At 41.5% G+C, this 27,070-nt stretch overlaps 2 protein-coding genes across 5 annotated transcripts in view; one reads left to right on the top strand and one right to left on the bottom strand.

The window, feature by feature from the left end:
• Positions 1–6,889: 6,889 nt before the first annotated feature.
• LOC6500423 (neuroligin-3) overlaps positions 6,890–27,070 on the top strand; it is a 41,727-nt gene continuing 21,546 nt past the window's right edge. For 3 of the 4 annotated variants that reach the window (XM_044714184.1, XM_032453085.2, XM_014911067.3), the window contains exons 1-10: positions 6,890–7,088; positions 8,191–8,765; positions 13,070–13,500; positions 13,644–13,861; positions 14,360–14,509; positions 14,569–15,002; positions 15,648–16,040; positions 18,022–18,455; positions 18,673–18,791; positions 21,735–22,046. In XM_044714184.1, coding sequence (XP_044570119.1) covers positions 13,250–13,500; positions 13,644–13,861; positions 14,360–14,509; positions 14,569–15,002; positions 15,648–16,040; positions 18,022–18,455; positions 18,673–18,791; positions 21,735–22,046 — 2,311 coding nt within the window. In that variant the 5' untranslated portion in view covers positions 6,890–7,088; positions 8,191–8,765; positions 13,070–13,249. Of the gene's footprint in view, positions 7,103–8,190; positions 8,766–13,069; positions 13,501–13,643; positions 13,862–14,359; positions 14,510–14,568; positions 15,003–15,647; positions 16,041–18,021; positions 18,456–18,672; positions 18,792–21,734; positions 22,047–27,070 lie in introns of all 4 variants that reach the window. The other variant, XM_032453088.2, reaches the window with a different exon arrangement.
• On the bottom strand, positions 10,284–12,079 carry LOC6500118 (uncharacterized oxidoreductase YjmC). The gene is made up of 2 exons (XM_001953152.4): positions 11,241–12,079; positions 10,284–11,169 (listed from the first exon to the last, which is right to left on the bottom strand). Exons 1-2 carry the CDS (start codon positions 11,970–11,972, stop codon positions 10,423–10,425), a joined length of 1,479 nt encoding a protein of 492 aa, XP_001953187.1. The 5' UTR covers positions 11,973–12,079; the 3' UTR covers positions 10,284–10,422.

A 27,070-nucleotide genomic window follows, 5' to 3' on the forward strand; every position in this document is an offset into this window, starting at 1 on the left:
TTGCATTGAAATCTCGGGGGTATTAAATTAACAAGTTGCCAACAACAGAAGGAGGCGCGAACACTTTGCCAAGATTTTGACCAAGGCGGAAACGCAACTGGGACAACTCTCAGCTTCCGTCTCTCCATCCGCCATCCGCTATCTCCCATCCTCCGTACTCCGTCCTCAATCCTGGCAGTGGTGGCCTCCATTTCCACATCCACTTCCTGCTGCGTTTGCCAAGATTAGAGCCGCAATGGTCGCGACAAAACAGGCACAAACTCAATCTGAAACGTATATACACAACTTGAACCTATTTCCGTTTCCGGTTGGCTTTCTGAATACAATTAACGGTTTGCGGCCAAAATGGCCTGCCAAAAAGGTTGCGATGGAGTGGGGTGATGGCTTTGCTTAAAATAGCCTTTGCATAAATTATGAGCAGGGCCGCCAGATAAACGCGATAAATTATCGGACAGACATCGCCAAAAGTGTACTGAGATTGCAATCTGCTGCGTTTCCACATGCTTTCCTTTGCATTATCTCGGGCTTTTTGCCTTTGTTTGAGTGTCGGGAAAAACTACACCCTCTTGTAAACATATACATATGTGCACTGCAAACACAGGCAAACACACACACACCTACTATGTCAAAAGCACCCACACATGGTCTTTGTTTTGTCTTAAGTAGCCTGGCATGGTGTTGTTTTCGTTGAATTTGCCGTTTGCCGGTTTTGGTTCGCTTTTTATGGGCAACGCCTGACAGGAAGCGGAAGTTTCAACGCGCAGGCGGAAATTATTGTTCAGCTTTATTGTTTAGACTGCTTTAGAAATTTGTTTGCCGAATTATTTCTGTTCAGTCATCGTTTTTGGTAGCAACTGCCATTGCGTTCCGCTGCCACACCCCCTCTTACTCGCACTCCCATTCCACGTCCGCCCTAATTCGCAGGGCGTGTTTTATGCTCGCCAAATTTATGGATAGTCCCGAAATGTCTGGTCTCTCATTGCGTGTGTGTAAATGGATTCGCATAGCAACACAGCCACACACCAACAGGAATAGCAAAAACTCGTACAGACAATGCTCAGCTCATAAAATAACAGAAAACACAAGCCCAACTCAGATGCAGACAACAGTTTTGCATTCAAAATAGTTTTCTGTGGACAAGTTTTCGGAAAACGACAGAGATTTTTCTCAAATTCCTTGGCAGAATGAAATTTTAAAGCTTAAGTTTGTTTAAGTAAAGTTTAAGTTCAATGCCAATTTGCATAAAAAAAGGTTACTCCCTCTCCACTCTGAACCAATCAATTTATTTAAATTGGAATTGCCTCTTCAATGTTGCGCATAATTTAATTAGTTTTCAAGCCCCTTAATAAATACAAACTCATTTAATGATAAAAGTTATGTTTGGCATTAATAAAAGTCTCAAAAGCTTTCAAGGTAATTAAACATTTGTCACGCCAGAAACAAGGCCGTGGCGAAAAGACAAAGCAAATGCTCAAATAAAGTGTGGCAAGCCAAGGAGCCCCACAAAAAATACACATATATATATTATATGTTTATGCACGTATGTATGCAAAAGGCATTCATAACATTTTTTAATGCATTTTAAAGGCACGCTTTCCGGACGACAGGCAGGTAATGCAAAGATTATGAGCGCAAACAAAATGACACGGAAAACAAACCGGAAAGCCTCGCGCTTTCCTTTTAAGCAGAAAGCCTATTAAAATAAATTACAGTGCACATTTTTTTTCTTGCTGCTGTACGAAAATTAACAGCAAAAAGAAGAAGTGGCGTGCAGGACCAAACAAAATAAAAAAAAAAACAAAAAGACAAAAGCCAGGGAGGGAAATGTGAGGGTGAAGCAGAAGGACTACGCACTGAATAATTCATGAATGTCGCCGGCGCAAGCAAAGTATAGTGTTATATTTAATAAGCTACGGGAATGATGGGTGGGCACTGGAGGGCCACAGGATGCTGAAATCAGACACAAAAGGCATGACTATCAAAAATTCAAAAGTCTCGTCGCCGAGAGCGGCCAGCTGAAATTTGACAAATTCGTTGCGTTGCCTACTTTTCAGGGTCCTCGCCCAATGCTTTAACTTAATCATTTAATAAAACTTTTATGCTGACGATGCCAACGCCGTCGCCATCGATATTGCCCCCACCACTCAGACCGCGTGGCTCATTCTCGATTACTCTTGTTGCCATTTTTTTTTTCACAAAATGTCCCTGGCGGCAGGCGAAGGACACTTATTAGCCCGCTGCTGTCCTGCGATGTTCTGTGGTGGCTCGTTTTTTGGCATCTTTGCCGCCCTTTTTGTCGCGCTCTTATATTTTAAAATTATGTCAATTTCTTTTGAGCATAAAGCGCGAATATTCAGAGCATTGTCCTATGAAGGACCGCGATAATGGCTGGAAGGAAGGATCAGAGAGAGGGACTTGGGATGCCAGGCGGCAGACCCGACTTGCTCGGCTGCAAAGGGTCGAACGTTTAAGCTGATTGTGTGTTAATCGCGGTTAACTTGACGGTCGACGCCATAAAGAGGACAAAGTTTAATTAGAGGCTGTCGCTTCTTGAAACAACTTTTGTCATTATTATTAAGTTGGAAAAACTGTAGGCCCCTTGAAACTCTGAATTAGTTGGGAAAAAAAATGGGGATGCATAAAATAATAATACAAATTAATAGATCTCTTGAATTTGTTTGTGTTCTTAAGAAACTTCCATAAAAGAAATTACAGTTCCTTCTCATAAGTTTGCTTACTATTCATCAGACGGCAAATTCAAACATTTTCTTCAATGAAATCACTTAATAAAAAATTAATAAGTATTTCAATTACTTGGGAGTAAAGCTCACTTACTCCTTGCATTTGCTGTTCTTCTTTAGCCCGACATCGTAAACTGTCGAAAAAATGTAAATGCTACGAAATTCTCAACATTGCAAAGAAATTCTCAAAATCCTTGCAATATAAAATATGCAAATCCGACTCACTTAGCTTGCAAAATGTTCTCCACCTTCCCATGCTAGTTTCCTCCTCTAGAATTCCTCCCCAGTGAGACAGCAGAGAGACACACCTGAAAATAACTCAATGACTGCCACAAATTTTCCATTTTTATGTGCCTCATAAATACAGGCAACCTTCAATAGCCCCGGGGGCAGAGTGGGGCAAACGGATGCCAAAGGACAAGATGCCTGGTCGGGGTTAAGGGAATGCAGACAGGACTTACCCATGCAGGTAAATGTGTGGAAATAAAAAAAAAAAGCAATGGCGGAAGGAGAGCATCGTCGCATGTACACATCACGCATACGCACCGTGGCACTTCGTGGACAAACATATGCAAAATCATCGACTCAGAATTTGCATACAAATGTCATACATATGCCTCAATGTTTGCGAGCGTATATGGTAGTGTATGTGCGGCAAGTATTTCTGTTGCAATTTCCGGCGACTGTAACCGGAAGTGAAGCTGCTCAAAAATTCATGCAACCGTAAAAGGAGCAAAGTGCGCCAATAAGCCCAAGGAGAAGCCAACGCTCTGGTACCGGGAGGCAACAGTCGGCATTCTGCCGGTTGGCATTTCATTTTTCTATTTTCTATTTTCCATTTCTTTTTCCATGTTTTGTTTTCCCCCGTCGCCCTTTTTTCAATATTTCGCCTTGGCGATACACGCTTTGCATATTTCCCAGCGTCGCCAGAAATCGACGGTCGTCTTGCGTCTTTCTCCGCAATTTGCATATAAAATATTTTGTGAGAATTGCACACACATACGAGCATCAAGTGCCGGCATCACATAAATCGTATTTGCTTCTGTATTTTTTTATTGATTTATGGCAGAATTTTTAATAGTTTGGAAATGACTGTCGATAAATATGTTCTATTTATGCATTATTGCATTTTGTGCATCGTAAATTCAACATCTCACAATCTGTGAAAGTGGTTTACATTTTATTAAATATAACGCTAAAAAATCACTCCTTTAGATTTAAAAAAATACATCATACATCTCCACAATTTTTTCCAATAAAATTAATTCACTTGTGAGCCGAGCGACAACCGATTGAAAGAGGAATGTTTGCTACAGGATTGGGTGGGGCATATTTAAATAGCTTCCCATTTTTTTCAATTTCGGTACCAAACAAATCAGAGAAACGGAAATAATTAAATTTTTGGAGGCACACACAAACCGACCGCGCAAAAATACAATTTTTCGCACAGCTGACATGCAAAAAGGGTTGAAAGGGAAAAACATTGAAAAATGCATCGGGCATCCTGCCGGTGCGGATCCCTCATGCTGGTGTCTCTGGCCTTTGGCTCCTTGTGCCATGGATACCGGATGCCTATGAAATGCAGCTGCCGTTCCCAGTTGCTGCTGCTGGATGCCGTATAAAATGATTTTTGCTCCCTCATTCATTAAAAAACAATTAAATGTGCGACACGCGAACTTAATTACACTTTTATGTGGCCAGTGCGGATGACAACAACCATGATGCCAATGTCGGCTCCTCAGACCCCCCATTGTCCTGATACTCTCATCCTGGCAGCCGTTTGCCTACCGTTTGTGGTTTTTAGTGCGTGCCCATCCTGGAAAACTCTTCAACTTGAATATTTTATGGCCTTGCAACGGCCCATGGTCTGGCATCAAACAATTTGTATAATCAACAATTAAAGTGCGGATCGGCTCGTGGCCACGCATTAAGTGAGCATTGTCTGGTCTTCCTTGTGCCACGCCTCCTTCTCTCGGCGTCCGCCAGCGCTAAAAGGGAAATTTTCCAATTTGTACTCGCAGCAAATTGCAAAGTTTTGTTTCGCGGTCGCTTCCATCTCTCCCAGACACATAGACTGTCTGACAGACAGACTGACACTCGGACACACGGACAACAAACAGGACAAAGGCTTCGCAATTCGGGTTCGCATTTCGGACGCCTGTAAACTTCAATTGCGCGTTAAAAATTCCCAGCAGCGTGTCGTCGTTTTTCCAGTCTTAACCCATTAAAACATTCCTTGCTCAGCGGCTGCTGTTGTTGTTGTTGTTATTAATGGCATTAATTAAAAATTTAATTTGTTACAAACCCGTTTAACGCGGCGTGCTTTGCGCCTCTCTGTCTGGTCCATCAAGGAATTTGTATAAAATAAATTATTCGCGATGCTGTCTGAGATTTTCTGTTGAAAATGATTTTCAGCTCATAATTTCGTGTCTTATATTCGATGTTAATCCTAAGACTTGAAAATATGCAAAATTTAAGCCTTTTCTATTTTATGTTGCAAACTTGGCGATTAAAATCCAGGCTCGTGGCATTAGGTCTATAAATTAAGGCAGCCCACACATGCTATATTTAACCGAGAATAATGGCAGATGTCCGTGGTGGCAGGGCTAAACATTTCATAGAATCCACGGACCGACAACTAAGCTTCACGGCTTTTGGTTTTTGTCAACGCAAGAAAGCCCAAAATTAAATAGAAAATAATTTGATTTATGTTTTGTGTGTGGGTGGCGTTCAAAGTTATCCGATGTATGTATATACTTTCTATAAATTATATCTGATTAGCTTTTGTGTGTGTTATTTTTGAAAATTCACCATAGCGCCAGAGAATGGGAAGGAGTGCATCAGCCCCACATTAATCCAATTAGGCAGGAGACATCAGAGATCACGCATACGCAGTGTTGGACTCAGCTTGATTTTTACTGCCGCTTCATTAGACATCTCAGCGCCTATGGTTATTTATTCATTTATTTATCGGACATTTATCATGAAATTACTGTAATAACTTGGCGTGCCATGATTTATGCCACAGAATTATTTCCACTTGTTTTTCATCCCGCCCCGCCATGCCCGCCTCTCGCTTTCAATTATGTTGCGGACAGGCAGGAGCCTGTGTGGAAGAAGCCTTGTCCTTCGCCTTGGATATGGATTTTCAATGATGGAATCACACCAAGTGCGGTCAAATCTCACGCACGCCTGGTCCTTGTCCTGGTCCTGGTCCTGCTAACATTTAGCTAACTGATTTGTCGCCATTCATTGGAGTTGTCATTGTTGCTCTCAGGGTGGTTTTCGGTTTTTGGTTTTCTCAGCATTTTTGACAATGACAAAGGAGCTGGTAGCTGCTGATTTCGCTGCCAGGAAACTGCTGCTAAACTGGTAAACTGATTTGTCTTGTTAGCGTTCAGTCTGCCGACATGTGTCTGTGTGGGGATGCCAGGACTAAGAGATATGGTTAAAGTTTATCAAATAGGTCTTGATTTTGTTTCGTGGCTTTAAAAAAGAAGATTGAAGATTTAAGCTTTGTTTTGGAATTAAAATAATTTATATTTAAATTATAATTAAATGTTTAATAGGTACTGAGTATAATTTAATAATACCTTGTGGAATATATTAAAGCTTAAATATATAAATTCAAAGTATGTGACTGTTTTTTTTTTTATTTAATAAAATTAATCCCTTTTGAATAACTTTTAAGCCACAATTAATTTATATTCAAGATAAAAATGTTTGAAAAAAAGCGTCCTAGCCATCGAATAGGCAATGCCATCGAGGAACCATTACCTGCCCCAATAAAAACTGAGTGGGGCTGTCGCCATGTGACTGCGGCAATAACGACGGCATAAAATTCGTAGAAACGAAAATCAAAGGCGAGGAGGCGGGGCTAATGGGGGCAGAACACGAAACAAAAAGAGAAACGCCACCAAATTGACTTAATTCCTTATTGTTGTTTTGTTTTTAATTCTTTTGTTGTTGTCTTATGCCGATTGCAGGTGAATCAAACAGCTGATTGTGTTGAAGAGCGAAAGCTTTGAGGAACAGGATACGTTCCACTTCCAGAATCATACTTTCTCTCGCACTCTCTTTGTAGAGAGAGTTCAGTTTTCAGGAGCTTAACCCACATCGACGACGACGAGGTCTGAAGCCTGGCCAGCGACGAAGTCTGGCTTCAGTCGTTGGAATACACTCGTGCGTCGTGGACACAAGCCAAATCGCTTCAGCGCCGGAAAGTTGCACGTGGCAGCGGTACTGAGTCCATTACTCTCATCCGTTCTGCATTTCTGTGTGTCGGTGTTACAGTGTGTTCGGGTGCCGGAGTGTATCTGTGTGCGGGAATCATCACAAGCCGTAAATGTGAGCAATTGAAAGTGTGTTTCTGTTTCAGACCAAAGATGTCCTTTTATCTATGAGAAATTAAAGCGAATCCACGCCAAAGTACACATACACAAATAGAAACTCACACACCACTGTATATATGTATGTGGAAATGTAAATGTGTGCCATGGCCCCGAGACGCTCAGAATCCGTTATGGAGCCGCGTCATCGTCTTCTTTGTCTGATGCCCTACGGCATTTCTCCATCTTTATTTATTTTATACTTTTTCTCATTTCATCTCAATTTTTTCATCGTTTTGTATTTCTTTATTTCTGCGTAGGGCAGACGCTCAAGTGTTTGCAGAGTCCCAAATAAATAAAAAATTGAAGTATAAATAACGCTTGCCACATCGCTCACATTCCACTTAGCGGTCATTGACGCTGGCGTTTTTATTTTTGGTCGAGAGCGGTTGCATGGCTTTTACGAGTATTTGTCCCGTTGTGGCATGCCTTGCATGCAATTAGGCTCTTGTAAGTTTAATCGCCGTGGATGGAATAATTAAGTCAGGCAACAGGAGCAGAACCAGAAATGGCACCGTAACCCCCAAAAAGTAGGCAACGAAAAGTTTCAATTGCTTGCCAAAAGCCATTCAAGTCAGCTAAGGCCATGGCTGTGATTAAAACGCAGTATTTTAGTAATCTTATGGAAATTCTAGCACAAAGTGTAATTAGTATATAAATTAGAAAGGCATTTTAATATGATTTTTTTCAAAAATGAACATAAATATTATTACTTAAAGTACTACGCAGACTATTCAAATAATATTTTAAACAAATAAAGTTTTCACTTCTTTGAAGCTTTATTATTATTGTTTTTTAATTTGAAGCAATACCTTAACAAAACTTTCATCAACTGAACATAAATAAAATGAATATATTAGCCCAGTAAGCTAGCTTTTTTGGAGTCTTTGCAAGGAACCTGATTTATTATTTTACCAAACACCCAAAAAAGTAACTCAGAATTGCAAACATTTACAATTTAACCGAAAAAGAAGTGTGAATATTTAATAAATTCATTTGAAGAAAAACAAACCCAACTGAATATAATATAGGAAATACAAAAATATTTGTTTTACTTAAAGGAAAATAAACATAACGCGTCCTCATTCATAAATGAATAAAAACCATCTCGATACAAATATGTAGAAAAAAATAATATAAAAGGAAGAAAGCAATCCACCAACAAAAAACCGACTTGAAAAGAAATCAAATAGAAGCTGAAATTGTGAAAAGTGCGAGCGATTGAAAAAATTAAATGAAATTATTTGTCGTTACGCGATATATGAAATATCAACAGAATCCAACAATTTCAACCAAACGGTTTCTCAATGGAAAATACAAACAAGTGTGTGCGTGTGCAATTGTGTGAACACCTACAAAGGAAATAAAAAATACATAACGAATAACAAATAACAAATAACGAATAAAGAAGGCAAAAGGATACGCTGGCTTAAAAGAAAAGGATTATCGATTGTCCCAACTGACCGACAAGGCCACGGGAAAAAAAAAAGAAAAACGGAAGCACCAATCCAGAGTCCGGGATTATTTTCGCATTCAGCCAAAAACAATAAAAACCAAACTGCCAGCAAGCCCAATAAAAAGAATCAAAGGATACAAATACATGGATGCGTGTATATAGATTCCTGACTTGTACAAGGTAAGTCGAGCAGAAATACCAACAATAGCATTTCTATAAGCTTAAGTTGTCAGTTCGGCTAAGCAAAGATATGTCCAAAATAAATAGTAATGTTCGCTTGCCCTCCCAGGGCAGATCACCGTACGATTTAGCCATCACGGAAATATTGTGCCACTTGAGCAGAAGCTCCGAGTTTCCGATCAATCACACTGCTTCCTAATTTAGCCAAGACCCGACCGAAATAAAATCAATTCAATGAAGATAAATGAGTTCAAAGTGAAAACCGAAACTCACAGCATCTTAAATATATATTTTTATATATAGACGGAGGATGGAGGCTTTAGGACTTCCACTTTCACTGCCGTTTGGCAGCGGTAATAAGCGATTACAATGTCATGAATCTAAATCCAAGTCACAGCAAGGACGCCGCAGTCACGTGCGCGGACTAAACGAAACCGCAGGACCACAATGGGACGCAGGTGTTGCCCTGTTCGAAGCAGTAGGAGTAGGAGTAGGACCATGAGCCATTGCCGACGACAGCGCAGATCATAAGAGTTAGGTGGTGGATTGGCAGCCATAATTTATCCAGCCATTCCAGGGCCTGTCATAAAAAAGTTTCAGCTTATTACTCATACGCCCCCGCGGCCGAAACTCTGATGAGCAAGGAAATCAAATTAATCATTCTGCCAATGATTGGAATGATTTCTTCTCTTCACATTTTTTGTGGCTGTGATAGCTGCCTACATATATCCTATATATATCGATTTGGATACTTTCTATGACAGACACGCACACCCACAATTGCGCAAAAAAATTCCCGGCTGGCACTTAACCTGCTATTTTTAGTTGCTACAGCTGTTCGGTCTCACTTTTCCGGGCGGGTGTCTCAATTCCGGGGTTGGGGGTGCATAAATTAACGCAAATAATTGTGCAGATTTTTTTTTCGTGTTTTATTGCCGTGCAAATAAGCGGCGGCAGTCGCTGAAGACGAGCTTGTTTTTGAACTTTTGAATATTTTAGCGCTCCATAATTAGTCGACGGGCAAGAAAACCATTTGAAAATTCTCTCTTTTCATTGCCGTGTTAGAGGTGAACATTTGTTGGACAAAGTTTGCTCCTTCAACTTTATGAACTTTTCCTTAAATTCTGCCTACACAGCGTGGGTCGTGGTTTAAATTAAATGTTGATTTATTTTATTGATTTTGGTTTTCTGTCTGTATTATTATCCATTTACATTCTTTGGAAAAACAATCGGCTTTTTACGTGCAAATATTTATTACATCCTCTTTTTATTTAATTGATTATTTAGCCAATTTTAATACTAAACAAATAATGGAAATGCGTGTAATCAAAATTCAACGCATTTACGGAATTTAATACTTCTGACAACGGATGTGTTTAATTTTTGTTTGTTCTTTTAATCAGCTTTTCATGATTTTCCGTTTATGTTTAAGTACTCAATAATCTGTAATGACGGGGGTAATAAGTGATTAGCATAATGTGGCTAAAAATGACAAAAAGAATAAATTTATATTACTATTTTTTCTTTTTTTTTATTTTTTACATTGTTATTTCACTTTTTTGTTTTGTTTTTTTAACATAAATTGTTGAAATAAAACTATTTTTATTTTTTTAATTCAAGTTAAATAATTTATACTTAACTATGCGTATTAAATGATTCAAACCATATGTAATTCTTCGTGATTATTTGCTTTTTTTGAGGCAAACGATGGCAGCTGAGAAATTCCCTTCATCTTCAAGGGTGCAATCTGAAACTTTTCGGCCAACTCTCCAAGGACACTCAAGGTGCAAGGCGTCATTGTAAAGCCGCCCTGGTCATCTACCATCTTCATGTGTTGCATCTCCTTGTCCCCCGGGACGAGAGCTTGATTCCCCGCCTTATTGGGAACCACTTTTCGCAAGAGGCGGTGAAAGTCCCCCAGTCGATCCTCGAATGACGAACAAAACCGCATCGGGTCGATGGCTATGTAAACTTGGCCCAAGTCGGCCGGAGCGTTGGCGGCACTGAAAACTCCACGCCTCTGAATTAGGTTGGCATACCGTGCCCCTGTCATAACTCCGCACAAGATATCCACCATGGCAGCCAGGCCGAAGCCCTTGTGTTCCGGTTGAAAGGCTCGAATTCTCTGGGCCTTCAGAGCCTCTGCTGTGGATATTGTCTCCTGGCCTTCGCTGTCCAGGGCCACTAGCTTGGGCACCTGTTTGGACCAGCCATTGCAGTACGACAGCTCCAGTTGCTCCACCGAACAGGCGGCCATTCCAAAGTCTGCCAAAAACTGTTCATGGGCACCCGAAGCAGCACAGGCTATGGGATTCTCGCCCAGAATTGGCTCAACTCCGCCACAGGGCACCAGAGTTGGGGCACCATTCGTCATGCACAAGCCAATCATACGTTGTTCCAAAGCCTGTTGAGTAAAAATATGTATTAGACTTCTATGTTAAAAAAATATATATCTTTTAACCCAAAACAACCCACCTGACAGGCATACCAGGATGCCATTCCAATGCAGTTTGAATGGCAGGCCGAGACCCAGCCGATTCCCACCTCTCTTGCCTTTTGTATGGCCAGGTCCATGCAAAAATTTGCCACCACGGGGCCAGGGGCATTGTGGCCATCCACCAGACCTATGGCCTCCAATTCGGATATAATGGTGGGCGTGGCCGTGCCCACGACTGTGCCATTCAACAGATCAGCGGCTATGGCCGGCAATCGGTGGATGCCCATGGAGCGATGGCCCATGTAATCGGCGGCAATCAGGACATCGGCCATTTCGCTGGCCGCCTGTTTCGGGACATCCATGGCGGCAAAAGCCTGGCTAACGAAACGTTGGGCCTCCAGGACATCCACCAGCCGACTGGCCTCCTTCACCCTTATTTGTTCCTCGATACCCGGCAACTTTTGACCTCCGCACAGGAGCAAGACCCGTTTAATGTTGTACCACATCAACTCTTTCTCCTCTGGTACTCTTCCATCGAGTTCCAACTGAGATCTCTGGGTCCAGCCCCATTCGCTTGGCGTACCTGAGTAGCAACCTCGCCCTCTCACGGTCTCATCACCGATTGTAATTCCCGCGTTGGACGATGACTTCGAAACGGATTTGCCAGATGGCAGGTTGTGTATGGAGGTGTTGTTATTCCCAAACGTGTCCATCGACAGCTTGAGTCGGACTTTGCGCAATGCGTCCAAAAAGTTGAGCATCAGCCTCATTTTTCCAACTTTAATGGAGGGTCAATGTCAACAAACTGTGTGTACAACCATGTGTTTGAAGTATTTAGAAAAAGTATATGCGTATAGAAATTAATATGAATATCTCATACACTCGGCTTAGAATGATTTTAAAGTCTAATGGCATAGTTTGTATTCAAAGGACCCGTAGTTCGCTTTGATCTTAATTTTCCCAATGGATAGCCCTGGGACACAGCTCATAAGCTTGTGTACAAAAATAGGCATTTCTTCTCAAATAACCAAACACACATTCAAATGAGCTACTTGTGCAGCTACCACTCGCTGGGCGTACTTGAATTGTCAGAGCAGACAACAAAAAAAATCACCACACAAATAAGCAGAGTAATATCAAAAAGCTACAGAAAAAAACAAAAAGCTACCAACAGCAATGCAAAGGCTTAAAAAAACGCACACAAATTGCACTGGCATAGTTAAGGATGTGTAAAGTAACCTTGAGGCGTGCACAGGCACTGGCACAGATACAGATACATTTGGCCCACAGATACATCCACAGCCCAGATACCAGATGCACATTCCATTTTCAGTGAGTGCAGTGCAAAGAGTGCCTGCGACCTTGCTGTTTTGTGTGTCCAACCATTTTAATTCATACGAAAATAAATTTCCACTAAAATTTAACTCGTTCCCTTGTTGACGGCACTTTTTATGTGAAAATGTGAAAAATTGTATCATGTTTGCCCTCGGATACGTGCATATAGAGCATAACAAACGACCTATTAACAAATATGATTAAATTAGTGGCCGCCTGAGGTAAAGTGGCATAAAAAATCAATTTAGTATTTATGAAAATTTCATTATTGTTTTTTGTAATCAACTTTGATTGTGATGAAGTGTCGGACAAAGTGAAGGGCACTACGTAATTTGATTAAATATTCTAAAAAAATATATATTACTTTTTAAAGGATATTATAATTAATATTCAGCTTTACGAATACTTTTTTTTAGATTTCTCTACATAGTTGATTAATAAATAATACTTCAAGAATAAATTAACATGTAATCTTTTATGTTAAGCCTATCTAATTAAAAAGTTCTAACAGATACCCTTCTTCTCCTTTCAGAACAAAATGATAGCCAGTCACCTGGCAGCTTGTCTTGTTGCTCGAACCCATCATCATAGATAGTCTAAATGACCAGAAAGAAATCTAGTCACTCCAAAACGATATAGAAATCGGTACTGAAAGCTTAACAAAAGCAGCTGAGCAGATCACACAACTGAAAGGAAGATCCGCTCTGCCAGGATGGGGGAAAGCCAGCTGTTGCTCTTACTGCGGCTCCTGCTACTGCCTGTCGTGCTTCTCGGCTGGATTAGTGTTGCCGATGCATCCACCTCGGACATCTATAAGAACGCCCGTCTGGGCCACCGCATCGTCCAGACGCGCTACGGCCGCCTTCACGGGCTCATCCTGCCGCTGGACAGTTTCCGGTTCCTGCGATCCGTGGAGGTCTTTCTGGGCGTACCATATGCCACTCCGCCCACCAAACAGAATAGGTAAGTACAGACTTTATTTAAAAATAAATCTGAATAAACATGAAAGGAAAGAAACCTTAAAGCACTTTACAGACAATTCTAAAAAGTATTCTTGGAACGGATAACAAAGAAAATTCATCGTTAAATTAATTTCCATTAACCAGGTTTAGTCCCACGCGAGCACCAGCGCCCTGGGACGGTATCCGCATCTCGGACAAGTATAGTCCCGTCTGTCCCCAGAGACTGCCCAACATCCAAAACGAGACAGCAGCACTAGAGAAGATGCCCAAGGGCCGCCTAGAGTACTTGAGGCGACTGCTGCCTTTTCTGGAGAATCAGTCCGAGGACTGCCTTTACTTGAATGTCTTTTCGCCGGTTAATGGTAAGCTAAAAAAAACATTCAAGAAATTCCATACAAACTGCTAGCTTGCAAGCTATTCAAGTCCACAGAGCTGGCACATAAATCTCATTTAAATTCAATTAATTAAGATTAATCGTACGCCACGTAATGCCAATATTTTCTACGCAAAAGAAAACCCGTAACCACTGCGCAAATCTTATCGCAAGTGCCACCCCACTAAGCTCCCAATCCCGGACTGAGCCGGATCCGTTTGGAATCGCAAATCCGGAGCGATTTCTACACGGGAGCGGGAGCGGGATCAGGGACGGGAGCACTGGCGAAATCCGCTTTGCACGCAAACGGAAACGTTTAATGGGTCGTGGAGAGCTCTTCGGGCGCATGCCAGTTGTGTTGAAAAGGCAAAAAATATGCGATACTACCACTAGAGCCCTCCAAAAAAACAAAACTAACAAAAATATTAGATTCATGATTCTTGATACACTAACAGCACTTTGTAAATTTTCATTTGTACTCTATTAGCCGGAGCCAATGAGAAGAAATTGCCAGTGATTGTGTTTATACATGGCGAGTCCTTTGAGTGGAGCAGCGGAAATCCCTACGATGGCAGTGTCCTGGCCAGCTACGGAGAAGTGGTGGTGGTGACACTCAACTATCGTCTGGGGATATTAGGTATGACTTTGAAGTTATTCTTAATAAATGGATTTAAGAGAACGGAAAAATACTTACAGGTTTCCTGAATGCCAATCCCAATCCCCATGCCCACGCACGGGTGGCCAACTATGGCCTGATGGATCAGATGGCTGCCCTCCACTGGATTCAGCAGAATATCCAAAAGTTCGGCGGGGATCCAAATTCGGTGACCTTGGCGGGCCATGGAACTGGCGCGGCATGCATTAACTACTTGATGACCTCGCCCACAATGGTCAGGGGTCTCTTCCACCGGGCCATCCTGATGTCGGGCTCCGCATACTCCTCCTGGGCCTTGGTGGAGGATCCAGTGCTGTTCGCCATCAAGCTTGCCAAGGAGGTGAACTGCACCATTCCCGAGGATCTGAATCGCCATCACGAACAAATTGTCGACTGCCTGAGGGACGTGCCACTAGATGACCTATACAGTGCCGACATACAGGCCCCCAACTTCCTTACATCCTTCGGGCCATCGGTAAGTGAGACTTCATATTTAATTTCCATGTTTAATCCATCTCTTATATTTTAATTGTTTATGTTCATTTAACTAAATGTTCAAAAGAACTAAAAACGCCAATTAGGCTTAAGGCAAAGCCTTCAATTTTAATTAAGCAATCGGAAAAGGCTTCGGGCACAGAGGGGTTCTAAAAAATCATTAGTATTTATGCATGAAAGATTTATGAATTATATATTTTAATCCCTGGGGGCAGCCTTTCAAATGCAAACATATTTGCAAACATATTTAATAAAGCCATTAGAGCACTCCAGTGTCTAAATAATCCGTTTTAGTGAGCCTTAAGTCTTTTAAAGTCCGATTTATCCTTTTTCTCCTAACATTTTTCATTACTCTCTCTGCAAGATTATTTCAAGTGTCTGAAAACCTTCAGGATAACCGCTTTTGCTAAAAGAAAATTAAATGCTATCTTGGGGAAAGATTCTGTCATTGCTTCCAAGGCATTCATTCTGGTTTTTTGTTGCGTTTGGTCCTGATTTTACTTTTGTTCAGTCAATGCTTCAATGGACTTTATTACTTACTTACGCCCTTGCTCCTTACTTTGGCCGGTCCAGTAGTGGTGTCATTTACTTGCGATTCGTTCTCCCTTCCCCGATTTCAATTTAGGTTGATGGCGTTGTCATACGACCCGGGCATTCCAATCTCGATATCGATGATTTAATGGCGCGCAACTCGAGGCGTTCCTCGGCGGACTCCGGCTACCAGACATCCGGCGGTGGAGGTGGTCCTGGCGGCGGATCTGGCGGGGGCCCCGGGAATGGTGGTGGCTCCGGATCGGCATTCGGCGGTGGATATTTCGGTGGAGGTGGCGGCGGATCGAATACGGTAAACATGGGCGGTCACTATGACGTCCTGTTTGGCGTCGTTACGGGCGAATCGATTTGGCGCTTCAGTGCCCATGATATACAGAACGGTTTCGAGGGCGAGAGGCGCGATAAAATTATCCGCACCTACGTCCGCAATGCCTACAATTATCACCTCAACGAGATATTCTATACGGTAAGTTGGACTATTTTTGAACGGCAGGAGAAATGTCGACGGTTTTGGGCCATAAATTATGCCAATCAGATTTATCCGCCGAGACAGCAGACTTTTGCGGTCTGATAGTCTGTCGGTTTGCTTCTGGCATCAGTTAAAGCTTAATTATTGCCTTTATCTTTGCGTTTACTTTGCGACTTGAAAAGTTTTTCGAGCGAAAAAAACTTTATAGACACTCGCCAGATGAAAGAAATAGCTTTCATTTAAACTTAAATCCGGGAAAAAATTTTCGTTACCAATTGAGTAATTGGGGGCCGAAAAACACCAATTGCAGCCAATGCGGCTGACGGTGGAAAGAAGTCAATTAAAATGTTGCCACTATGTTGCTCTGTGTGGTGCTGTAATTATAGTTCAACACGGCGTATGAGTAACATTCGCCACTCGAACACATACATTTATGAGTCTGTCTGCGTTTCATTTTTGCGCTCATGTTCTCGGGCATTTGCAACTTTTTAATAATTTTTTTTCTTATTTTTACATTTAGCCACTGCTGCTGCTACTGCTGAAGCTGATGCTGATGCTGTTTCTACGGCTGTAATGCTGTTGTATATATTTATTTTATGCCCTCTTGCTGGCTTTTTGTTTTTATTTTTGTATTGTGCAAGCGAGCGAAATGGAAGGCAGTTAACACGCCATTGCTGCCAAAACATTAACACGCTTTATTTGGCAAATGTGTGCAAGGACATAGACATACACACCCGTACATACACTTACACACGCATAATCTGTATGGATGGATGTATATTTGTACACAGAGTCGCACATGTACCTACTTAAAAGCGCACAAGCAGCACTTAACCCAAATCACAGCAAACAGCAGAGCGGAGAAAGCCGAGAAGCATCCAACGACAACCGTCAACAGTCAGTGTCTGAAAATGAAACTGAAGCTGATTCTGTAGCTGTATCTGTAACCGTAGCGTGTATCTGTATCTGAACCTCAGAACCTGAACCACTAGCCGCATTAACACACACATACACACACTCTCCACAAATGCAATGGCCGGGTGTGAGTGGAAAGGAGCAGATATACCCATACAAACAGATATACATTACATATATATCCAGAAGTCGTAAATTGCCAGCGCATATATCACGATTATAGCGCTTAAATCCGTATTTATTTTACTTAATTATGCTTTTGTAGAATCGCCGAGGCGGCTCACTTTTTCATACTTCATAAAGCTCAATTTTTATAGGTCAGAGGTCGGGCACGAGTTGCAGACGGAACCAAGTGCCGGGCTAATGATGACTAATCAAAAGTTATAATTGCATAGCATTTTGTAATCATTTATATATGAGCTCTTGCTATTCCCTATAGAACTTCCACCAAACAAAAATCGATGCTGGCCAAAAATAAATTCAAAGTTGTAGTTGTTGAAAGTACAAAAAAATGTAAATGTATTCCACACACCATTGTTAGAATCAGTTTCTGTTCCACACACCATTCTTCCTTTTTTTATATTGTTTGCATTTTTTGATAGGGTTTGTAAATTATGCATGACATCGATTTTACAGATGCATTTTGTGGTCGTTTATTTTTCACACACATGCTGGCTAGAAATAACCATACTGGTGGGGAGCGAGTCCTTCCCGGCACTCCTTCTGCCCAGTTTGCGGTGGTGGAATGGCCACCGCAAACAAGGACAGCAAACAGTTGCAATCCGCTTGTAATCCAGCCAGGATTTGACTTGGCACACATGGAGCCAATGCAAATCTAATCCCCCTGCCTTTTCTGCACTCCGACACAGAAAAATGGCGAAAATCACAATTAAATCAAAGGATTCAGCAGATTAAGCTTTAATTGAAAAAAGCGGGAATTCTTTTATTTAAGTTTTAACTATTTTTTAAGTCAACATACTCCCAAAACCTATAGACTTTTTTCCAGTGCACAATAACTATGCTTCCTGAAGGAATTTAATCGAAATACCACTTCTCCGTATAGATTGTGAACGAGTACACCGACTGGGATCGCACCTCGCAGCATCCGATCAACACCAGGGATACTGCTGTGGCCGCTCTATCCGATGCCCAGTTTGTGGCGCCAATTGTCCGGGCCGGCGATATCCTGGCCGCCAATTCCCCGCCCCCTGTGAGCTCATCCTCGCCATCGGGCTCCGCGGGCGGAAATGCAGCTGCCTCCACATCGGCAGGCTCTACCCAGCCCTCGGGTCGCTGCTACTTTTACGTATTCGACTACCAAACCAAGGACGGGGACTATCCGCAGCGAATGGGCACTGTGCACGGCGAGGACCTGCCCTACATATTCGGAGCCCCGCTGGTGGACGGTTTCAGCCACTTTCCCCAGAACTACACAAAATCGGAGACAGCTCTGTCCGAAGCGGTCATGATTTTCTGGACAAACTTTGCGCGCACCGGGTGAGTTTTGAAGAGGGCTTTTTGGCGCCGCAAGTGGCCCTAAGAAGTCTTAGGACACCTGCTGTCCAGCCCGCATTTTAAGCTTCACTTGAACATTTTGCTAAGCATGGCACTGGAAAAAAAATTAAAATAGAAGCTTTCAACAAAAAGTCATTAAAAATTTACTTTTAAAAGGGAGATCTTCAAGTGTATTTTTAAAAATGTTATCCTCCTTCAGCAATCCCAATGAACATCATCGCCAGGACTCTTCGCTTCCCGTTTCCAAGGAGCGGAACCGCTTTCGCAGCATCACCTGGGAAAATTATGATCCGCTGCATCAAAAGTATTTGGAAATAGGTGAGCCACCGGAAAAGTTTTCCCATGCTAAGAATTGCATCTTAAGTTTTCTCATTTTTCCTCTTTGTGTGAATGGATTTTGAGAGTGGTTCAAACAAAAATCTTTTCTAAGCTGCCAAGGAAGTGCTTGTTTGTATGCGGAATAAAAATGGAAAGACTAGTTTTAAAGTTAAAATGCTATTGCAACATAACCATATTTTCAAAGAGGGTCACGTTAAGTCATTAATATGCGAGTAGCTTTCTTTTAAATCCCACTCCCACCACAAAAACTTTCAAAACGTTGTATGGCTATTTTGGTATCCAGTAAAAAGAATTCATGGAATTCATGCCAAATAAAGGCTACAAATTTCCCGTATAACAAAAAATAAAATGAAATCTAAGCACAAACACACACCCAGCTGAAAGAAAAAAAAGAGGAGAATCAAATTTAATTTGAATTTTAAAGAAGGAAACGCCTGTACATGCCTTGCCTGCTAACAACAACAAATTGAGGGGACGTTCCCCGGGAAGGACTTGCCAGATGAGCAAGGGTGCGGCGGGGAGGGGCCGGTAAAAAACGAGGGAGTTAACACACAAGTACTTGAAAATGTGAGTGGAAAAAAATAAGCATCGCACCGGCGAGTGTCAGGGTATTGAAGCAAAAGCAACAGCGCCGCCACCAGGAAGCTCCACCAGGTAGCTCCGCCAGGTAGATGAAGGGCAATCAAAACGCCCAGAGATTGTCGAAAAATCGTGGGGCTGTGGGCTAAAATCGGAGTGGGGTGCATAAAGCTTTATGTGAGCGTTAAAATGGCACCGTTGCTTCATGTCAAATGTACGAAAATGTTATTAATTTCAAATTTTTCGCACCTTTTGTGCTCGAACCCGACAGGAACATGGGAAAAACACACAAAGTCGATAGGGGGTGGCTTCTGAACACCTTATTTGCATAATGGGGAGGATTATCAAATACCTTAAATAAAGTAGAAATTTGTATGGAGCACTAAATATTTAATTTTAATATCAAAACTTTCGTTTTTTTTTATTATTATTATTATGATAAAGTCATCTCAAAAAGGACAAAAAGTTGATGGAAAATATTTTTAAATAAAATAAAAGAGCTACGAATAAAAGAGAGTTAAATTTAAAAGAATTTAATATATGTATTTATATTAAATAGATTTATCTACTTCTGATAGAAATACGTTTAAAAAAAATCCTTCTTAACTGAAAAAATTTCTTAGGAATTTTCTAAGATACTTTTTTTCTATAGAAATATGTATGTAATATTTTGATTTCTTTAGAATAGATATACCCACTTGACAATAAAATAGGCCACCACCCACACAGGCACACTCAATTCATGGAAATTCTTTTGAAAAGATAGCGACAGATATGCGCGCTTAACGATTTATGAAAATTACGAACAGGTTATGGCAATGGATTGCCCTTACATTGTTGTCGTGAGGCGAATGGCTTTTTTTGTAATCACATTTTTTTTTCAGTACCCGTAAGAGGTAACAGAAATTGCCAGGGCAATGCCTGCTGACACGCACTTTACGCACATGTAAGCACTGAAGGACGATACGTATCAAAGGATATGTATATGTCTGTGAGCAGATACTATATCTCACCCTCTTCCTTCTTTACTTTATCCATTTTATATATAGTATATATATGTTTTTTTTTGTTTGATTTTAATTGAAATGACACACAGCGACAGCTGACATTCTATACATCTCCTGCTGCACTTTACATAAGCAAGTTGAAAGGATTCCGCCGTGGAGAGTTTTTATTTCATACGCCGGCAAGCTGAAATCGAAATCAAATATTGTGGGCGGAGGCCAGGGCCGGGGAGAAGGAGCTGCTCCTCGGAGCCGAGAAGTTTGGCTCACACAAAAGGATCTCGGGCACACAAAGGCAGCTGTCACACAGATGCGCCGCATTCGTACAATACACTTGCATATAGTATATCGAACTATAAGGATATCTTATGTACACATACGACCAGGAGCCGCCATTGTATTGAAAGTTGTGTTGCGTAAATTATGCACCGTTCCGTAAGCCTGCAATATTTATTTAGGTTTCGGATTTGCACTTGCGACTGTTGATTGACGAGGAGGGGAGATCAGGTGGGGGTGAAAAGGTCGTTTTCTCGGCAATCATACTTCCTTATGAATACTCCCCAAGGATAAGGAGCGTGCTGCTCAAAAGGTGTGCGAAAAAGGCTTTCTGAATATTTGAGAATCATTCTCGGTACTTTTCAGATATTTATAAATTCGTCCAGATATGAAGATATTCTGGTAGCCACCTGTTTGCCTCCAAAGGAAGTAGGCTATCCAAAGGATATCCGCATTATTTACCAACACTTTAGAAATAAAAAAAAGTTATATGTATTAATAATAAAATTATTACTATAATCGGTTGTGATAGGTTATATTTTATTCAATTTCAAGTCTTTGGTTATAGAATCCTTTTGTTTAAATATCCTTAAAACTGGCAAACTTTTTCTTTCCGTGCACTTGACTGGCTCTTAGCAGGAATAGCTGGGGGCATCAAAAATTAAACAGTTATGTCGCTTTCACCCTGCCAAAGTAAACAAGACATTCGGGGCGGACTGAGGGCGCAAAAATGAAAACCGAGGCACTGAGAAGCCAGTCTGGCCTCAATTGAGCCAAGTGTCTGTCGCTCACCTTTTTGGCATGCAAATGACTCGAAAGTAGCCCAAAAGCAAAAGCTTTGCCAAAATGGAATAGTTTAGCATTAGAGCTATTTGCATGCATGTTTCGTGTTAGGGACGAGTGTGTGTATGAGTTCTGGTATCTGTCACATGGAAATGAAAATGAAGATGTTTACACTGGGGCCCGCCCCTATTTGTTTTGTTTTCGTCGACTAAGAACCCTCGAATAAGATTTTTGCATAGTCACACCCTCTATTCTACAACCGGAACTCTTTAAATTCCAGGAATGAAGCCGCGCATTAAGAATCACTTTCGGGCCCATCAACTCTCGATTTGGCTGCGCCTGATACCGGAGCTACATCGCGCCGGAATGGAGGATGTGATAGCCCGGCACAATCTGTTCCGCAATCACGACGATATGGACCTGTACGAGGGACCCGTTAAACCAGATCCATTCGGCATATCAACAGCCAACGCCGGCTCAACATCGTCCTCGTCGTCGTCGTCCTCGCGCCTCCTGCTCATCGATGAGCAATTGATGATGAAGAAGGGACGCGGTCTAAATGCCTCCGCCTATTTGAACGGCATATTGGGCGGTAAGTAGCCCCAAAAACAAACACAGACATCCAATCAGACATCCAGTCAGCGAGTCAGACAGTCAGTCGGGTTATCATACGCTTGCTCTGCGGCTTGTCACTGTCACTTAAATACCTAAAGACAACAAATAAGTGGGCAAAAAACGGCAAAACGGCCGAGAGAGCCCAAAGGAATAACGCCTATCGCCTTTGTAGATTGTATTCTGGCTTCGTCCCTTTTGGCCCTTTGTACAGTCTGCAGTTGTCATTTAATACAGTTGACAAAGGCCAGGCCAAAAGCCCACGCTTGAGTGGCCTTTGGCTGTGGCTTATATTTAATTGCAGATTCTGCTAAAGCGAGCAAATTAAAATAGGAATTGCTTTAACCCTCTAGTGCCCAAGACCGCCTCTAGACGGGTAATGTTAAAAATACCGTTATTTTATTCTTTTCAATCCTTTTGACTCGGTTTTGCATTGTTTCTAATTTGGGAAAGCCCAAAAATTAAGTTGGTTGCTTTAGGAATACATACTAGAGCTTGCGCAAGCTGCTGTATTCATTTGAAGAAGAAAATTTGTGAAACTCGAATGAAGTAATTATTTTGTAAAAAGTGCAAAATGTAAATATTTTTTTAAAATATTATAAATAGTTTGCCGGTGGAATAAAAAATTGTACCGTGTTGTTGATAGTCTCAAGGACGCAAAATACGAAACCCACACTAAAAATAAGCTTTCGTTAGCTTTTTATTGCATTTATAAAATATCCCGTCTAGAGGCGGTCTTGGGACAATTCGGGAAAAAAAATTTATAAAGTGATTTAGAAAGGGAAGTAACTTATGACATATTTAAGTACGAATAACTGCTTGAATAATGAATTAATTGAATAATGTTAATAGGTTATCAGCTCTTTTCGACGTGGAGATTACAAAATTATTAAATTCTATTGATTTTGGCATTGATACAATGACATTGGTCTATGTTGGGTGGAGAGATTTGTGTAACTTCAAGCGGAAGTCCTACTCCTTTTGCAAAATGGTTGTCACCCTCAAGTTCGATTGCGTCCAATTCACCTCAAGCATAGAAACGCAAACGTAAAGCGCCTGCTGATCATAATACTGCTCATGTTAAAGGAAACACAATAGCTGAATGTGGATCTGTTTGGACTATGGATCCAAAAGCACCGCTTTTCAAAAAGATGTTGTGGTACCAAATGAACCTATTCATGGATATATCTGCAATATCCTTTAATGAGCCTGACCTCGGAGAACTTCAAAATCTGGATACACTTGAATAGTGTTTTCAATTTTTATACCCTTGCAGAGGGTAATAATTTTGGTCAAAAGTGTGCAACGCAGTAAAGAAGACATCTCCGACCCTATAAAGTATATATATTCTTGATCAGGATCCCCTCCTGATTCGATATAAGCATGTCCGTCTGTCTGTCGGTTTCTACGCAAACTAGTCTCTCAGTTTTAAAGCTATCTTTGAAACTTTGCACACATAAGTCGGAACGGCCGGGATCGGGCGACTATATCCTATAGCTGCCATATAACTGAACGATCGAAAATGGCACAACTGCAAGGGTATATCAAGGGTTCGGCTCCGCCCGAAGTTAGCTTTCCTTTCTTGTTTTTTATTATACTATTATTGAACATATCACTTAGCAAACAAATTTGTATGCTGTCCAAAAGGATCCAATACTTCGTTTTCCTCAACAAATTTAGAAATTTGCATTTTAATGACAACAGTAAGTTGCCCTCCAAGGATTCTGACGACCACGATCCTTTATACAAAATACGACCGCTCACGACTCATTTCAATGACAAGTATCAATTAGTTCCGCTGCGCTAACGCTTATCTGTGGACGAACAAATGTGTGCAACAAAAGAATTGATTACCTAATTTTTTGTTGGCCTATCATCCCAAAGCCGCCTCTAGGCGGTCCAAGGATATAGTCATATAAAACTCGATCCGAGCAAAAATAAATTTTTTTTTAAAACAAACATTTAATTTTGATACATACTGAATCCAAAAATAATTTTTTTCTTGGAAAAGAAAATTTGGGCACTAGAGGGTTAAGCTACTGAAAATGTAGGTTATTTGATATCCCAAATGGGCAGTCATATTTCATGTCAAATCTCTTTGAATTTTATATTATTTGGAAGTCAAAGTTGCTTAGCGAGTCAATTGACTCCCATCTGCTTTTCCAACTTGACCTCAATTACTTAAGCCCTATCCCAAATATCACTCATACGCCATGTATGCTCATATGATATCAAGCTATTTGAAGCGAGTCGAGAGCCAAATATTTAAGATGCGACCACAAATTTGTACGCACATGTGCACATTTGTTTAATAACTCGACGGAAAATGAAATAAATTCAACAAACACCATGTGGGGTGGTATCCAGCACAAATAAAAATCAAATTCAAAAGAGAAAACTCTTTCTATTTATTTGGCTTTCGGTTTCTTTTTTTTTTTTTTCTTTATTTCATTTTTGTTTTTTGGTTTTCTGGTAGGTTTGTTTGCTGGAAACGAGCTGAAAATCAACACTTTCGGTAGCAAAGATTTCTGTTTACACTCGGAGGCGCTGGCCTCGGCCTAGTCGGTGTTTACTTCACTTTGTGGTCCCGCAGCAAGTTAAATTGCAAACTTGGCATTTTTGTGAGCCGAACCCATCCCCTCCCATCGTGGCAAGGGGGATTCCATCCCAGGCATGACATTTCCATTTGACCCAACCCGAACTTGGACCTCCAGCTGGGGTTCTCCGGTTATTGAAATTGCGTCCGGCACCCGGGATACCCGGGTTTGGCTTTTGAATTTATATTGTGTCGAGTGCTGACTTTTGGAAATGCACTCAACTGTAATCTCTATAAGTATTAAGTGTGTGTAACCTTTTTTCCCCTGATGGGGGCCTCCGCCGGGCTGGGTGTGCCCCGCCCTTTTCTCTCTATATACTTTATCTACTATCTGTCTGTGGCATACATTTTCTCGTTTATATTCGCCCGGGTGGAAAAGTCAGGCATGCGATGGGATGGGATGGGGCGAGTCTTCTGTCTAAGATGCCACAAATGTAAATAGCGCATAATTTTAATGCACTTGCAACGCTCCCCCTGCCGGTGCGCTTCCCCTCGGCTTCGGTCTCAGATGGGAAGTCATTAAACCAGTTTATGTAAAACTCGTTGGCGGAAACTTTTTCAACACTTACTCTAAATTAACAGCAAACTTTGCTGCTTGTTTTTTCCTCCTCGTTCTCTTTATGTTTTTGCCATTTTTAATAAACTGTCCCCGCAGCTGTGGCAACTGCAGCTGCAGCTGCCTTCATCCACAAGAGACTGATGGCGCGGGCGTGGGGGACGCCAAAGCGAATCCAACTCAAACATCAAATGCTTGTATGAAACGGTGACTATATAGGGGACAGGATCAGGGGGCGACGGCTTGCACTGCCTCGTGGGCGTGTCCTTGTTTCATGGTATAGCCCCTGCTCCTGCTTACTTCCAGCCACGCTGGCTTATCTCAAAGTCAAAACTAAGACAGTCAATTTCAGGCAAAACTTTCTCTACTTCCCTCTAACCAGGCAACTAAATACAGCACCCCTACCCTATCCTTTCCTGCTGCCAAGTTGGCCAATGCAAAATGGATTAGCTTATAGGGGTTGCAGCGTGGAGCGTGGGCGTGGCACGCTATAGCGCTTTCGCTTCGCAAAGTCGGGAAAATTAAAAATTATTGAAATGTTGACTCTATTCCCCCAATAGACTGGATGAAAGGAAAATGTACTTTTAAATGAAAAAGAAAAATTTGAAATTAAAGAGAAATGGAGTTGATTATTTACTCGGATACGCTGATACTCTAATATTTGGTAGTCCTTCAGATCCTTACCAAGACCGCATTTGAAACTTTTTCCTCTATGGGTGCCTTAAATCATGATAGATACCAGCTGCTCTTAAATTTAATCTCTCACTAGTTCGGTTTGGAGGACAAACAACTAATCTGTGACCCAAAACAAAGTGAACTGGAGGTGAAAGGGCGACTTGCGGTGGCTAATGTAGAATCCTGATGAGAGCCGAGTGTCGGACCACAGACAACAAATGTTCGTTTCAATTAGTGCTCGGGCCAAAAATGCTGCAAACTAAATCCGGCCATCAAAACAAACTTACAGCCTGGGCAGGGATAAAAACAGAAATGGAAACGCAAATTCGAGTGGAAATGGAACTGAAGCATGGTAGTGCCGGTGTTGGGGGAAGCCAGGAGTAGACAGATAGAGAAAAAGTGGAAATAGAAGATGATAAAATGGCTGAAATGCGACAAACAGCTGTCAACTTGACAGCCGACGACGAGGCAGCCAGGCCACAAAGCAAAAAAAAGGACGAAAATTCAGGGGAAAATCAAGGAGCAGGCGGGGTAGTGGGAAAATCACAGAAGACTGACTGGAGGAGGTGCCACCAAAAAGTCGCAGACTTCGCTGGAAGGCACCGACCGAGCAACCGACCGACCGAGTCACAGTGTCATATGGACTCGACATACTTTGACATGCTTTTCATTTAAGCGTTGACTTTGCCAACTGTGCCGCCTTGTCTTGGCCTCTCCGCACTTTCCCTGTCGTCACCTCAGCCGTTGGTTATACAACTTGGCCGGAACGACAGGAATATGCAGCTAAAAGCCAAAAAATCTCCAAGCCAAACGAGAGACTTTGCCGTAAACAAAGCAACCGCAACAATATACAAATCGAAAAAAGTGCAAAACTTGAAAGTTGAAAAGCTCTAAGAAGTTGGGTTGGCAAAGTGTTGGAGGACTTGGATTTCTGTTCCCAAAGTTATTCCTTGTTACTTTTATTTAATTTTTTTCCCTTTGGCAAAATAAGCAAGTAAGTTTTTGCCAAAAAATAGATAGTCTAGGCGCCAAAGTTGCATAGGAGTCTGAAAGTAAGGTTATAAGCTGCTTACTCTAAAGGTAACTCTTTATATTTGTTTATTTGTTGATCTTATAATTTTATTATTCGAAATATTCAAGATCAACAACCTTATGATAATTATGTGCTAAGCAGAAG

This window comes from Drosophila ananassae, chromosome 2L (genome assembly GCF_017639315.1).
Source record: "Drosophila ananassae strain 14024-0371.13 chromosome 2L, ASM1763931v2, whole genome shotgun sequence".
NCBI classification, from domain to species: domain Eukaryota; kingdom Metazoa; phylum Arthropoda; class Insecta; order Diptera; family Drosophilidae; genus Drosophila; species Drosophila ananassae.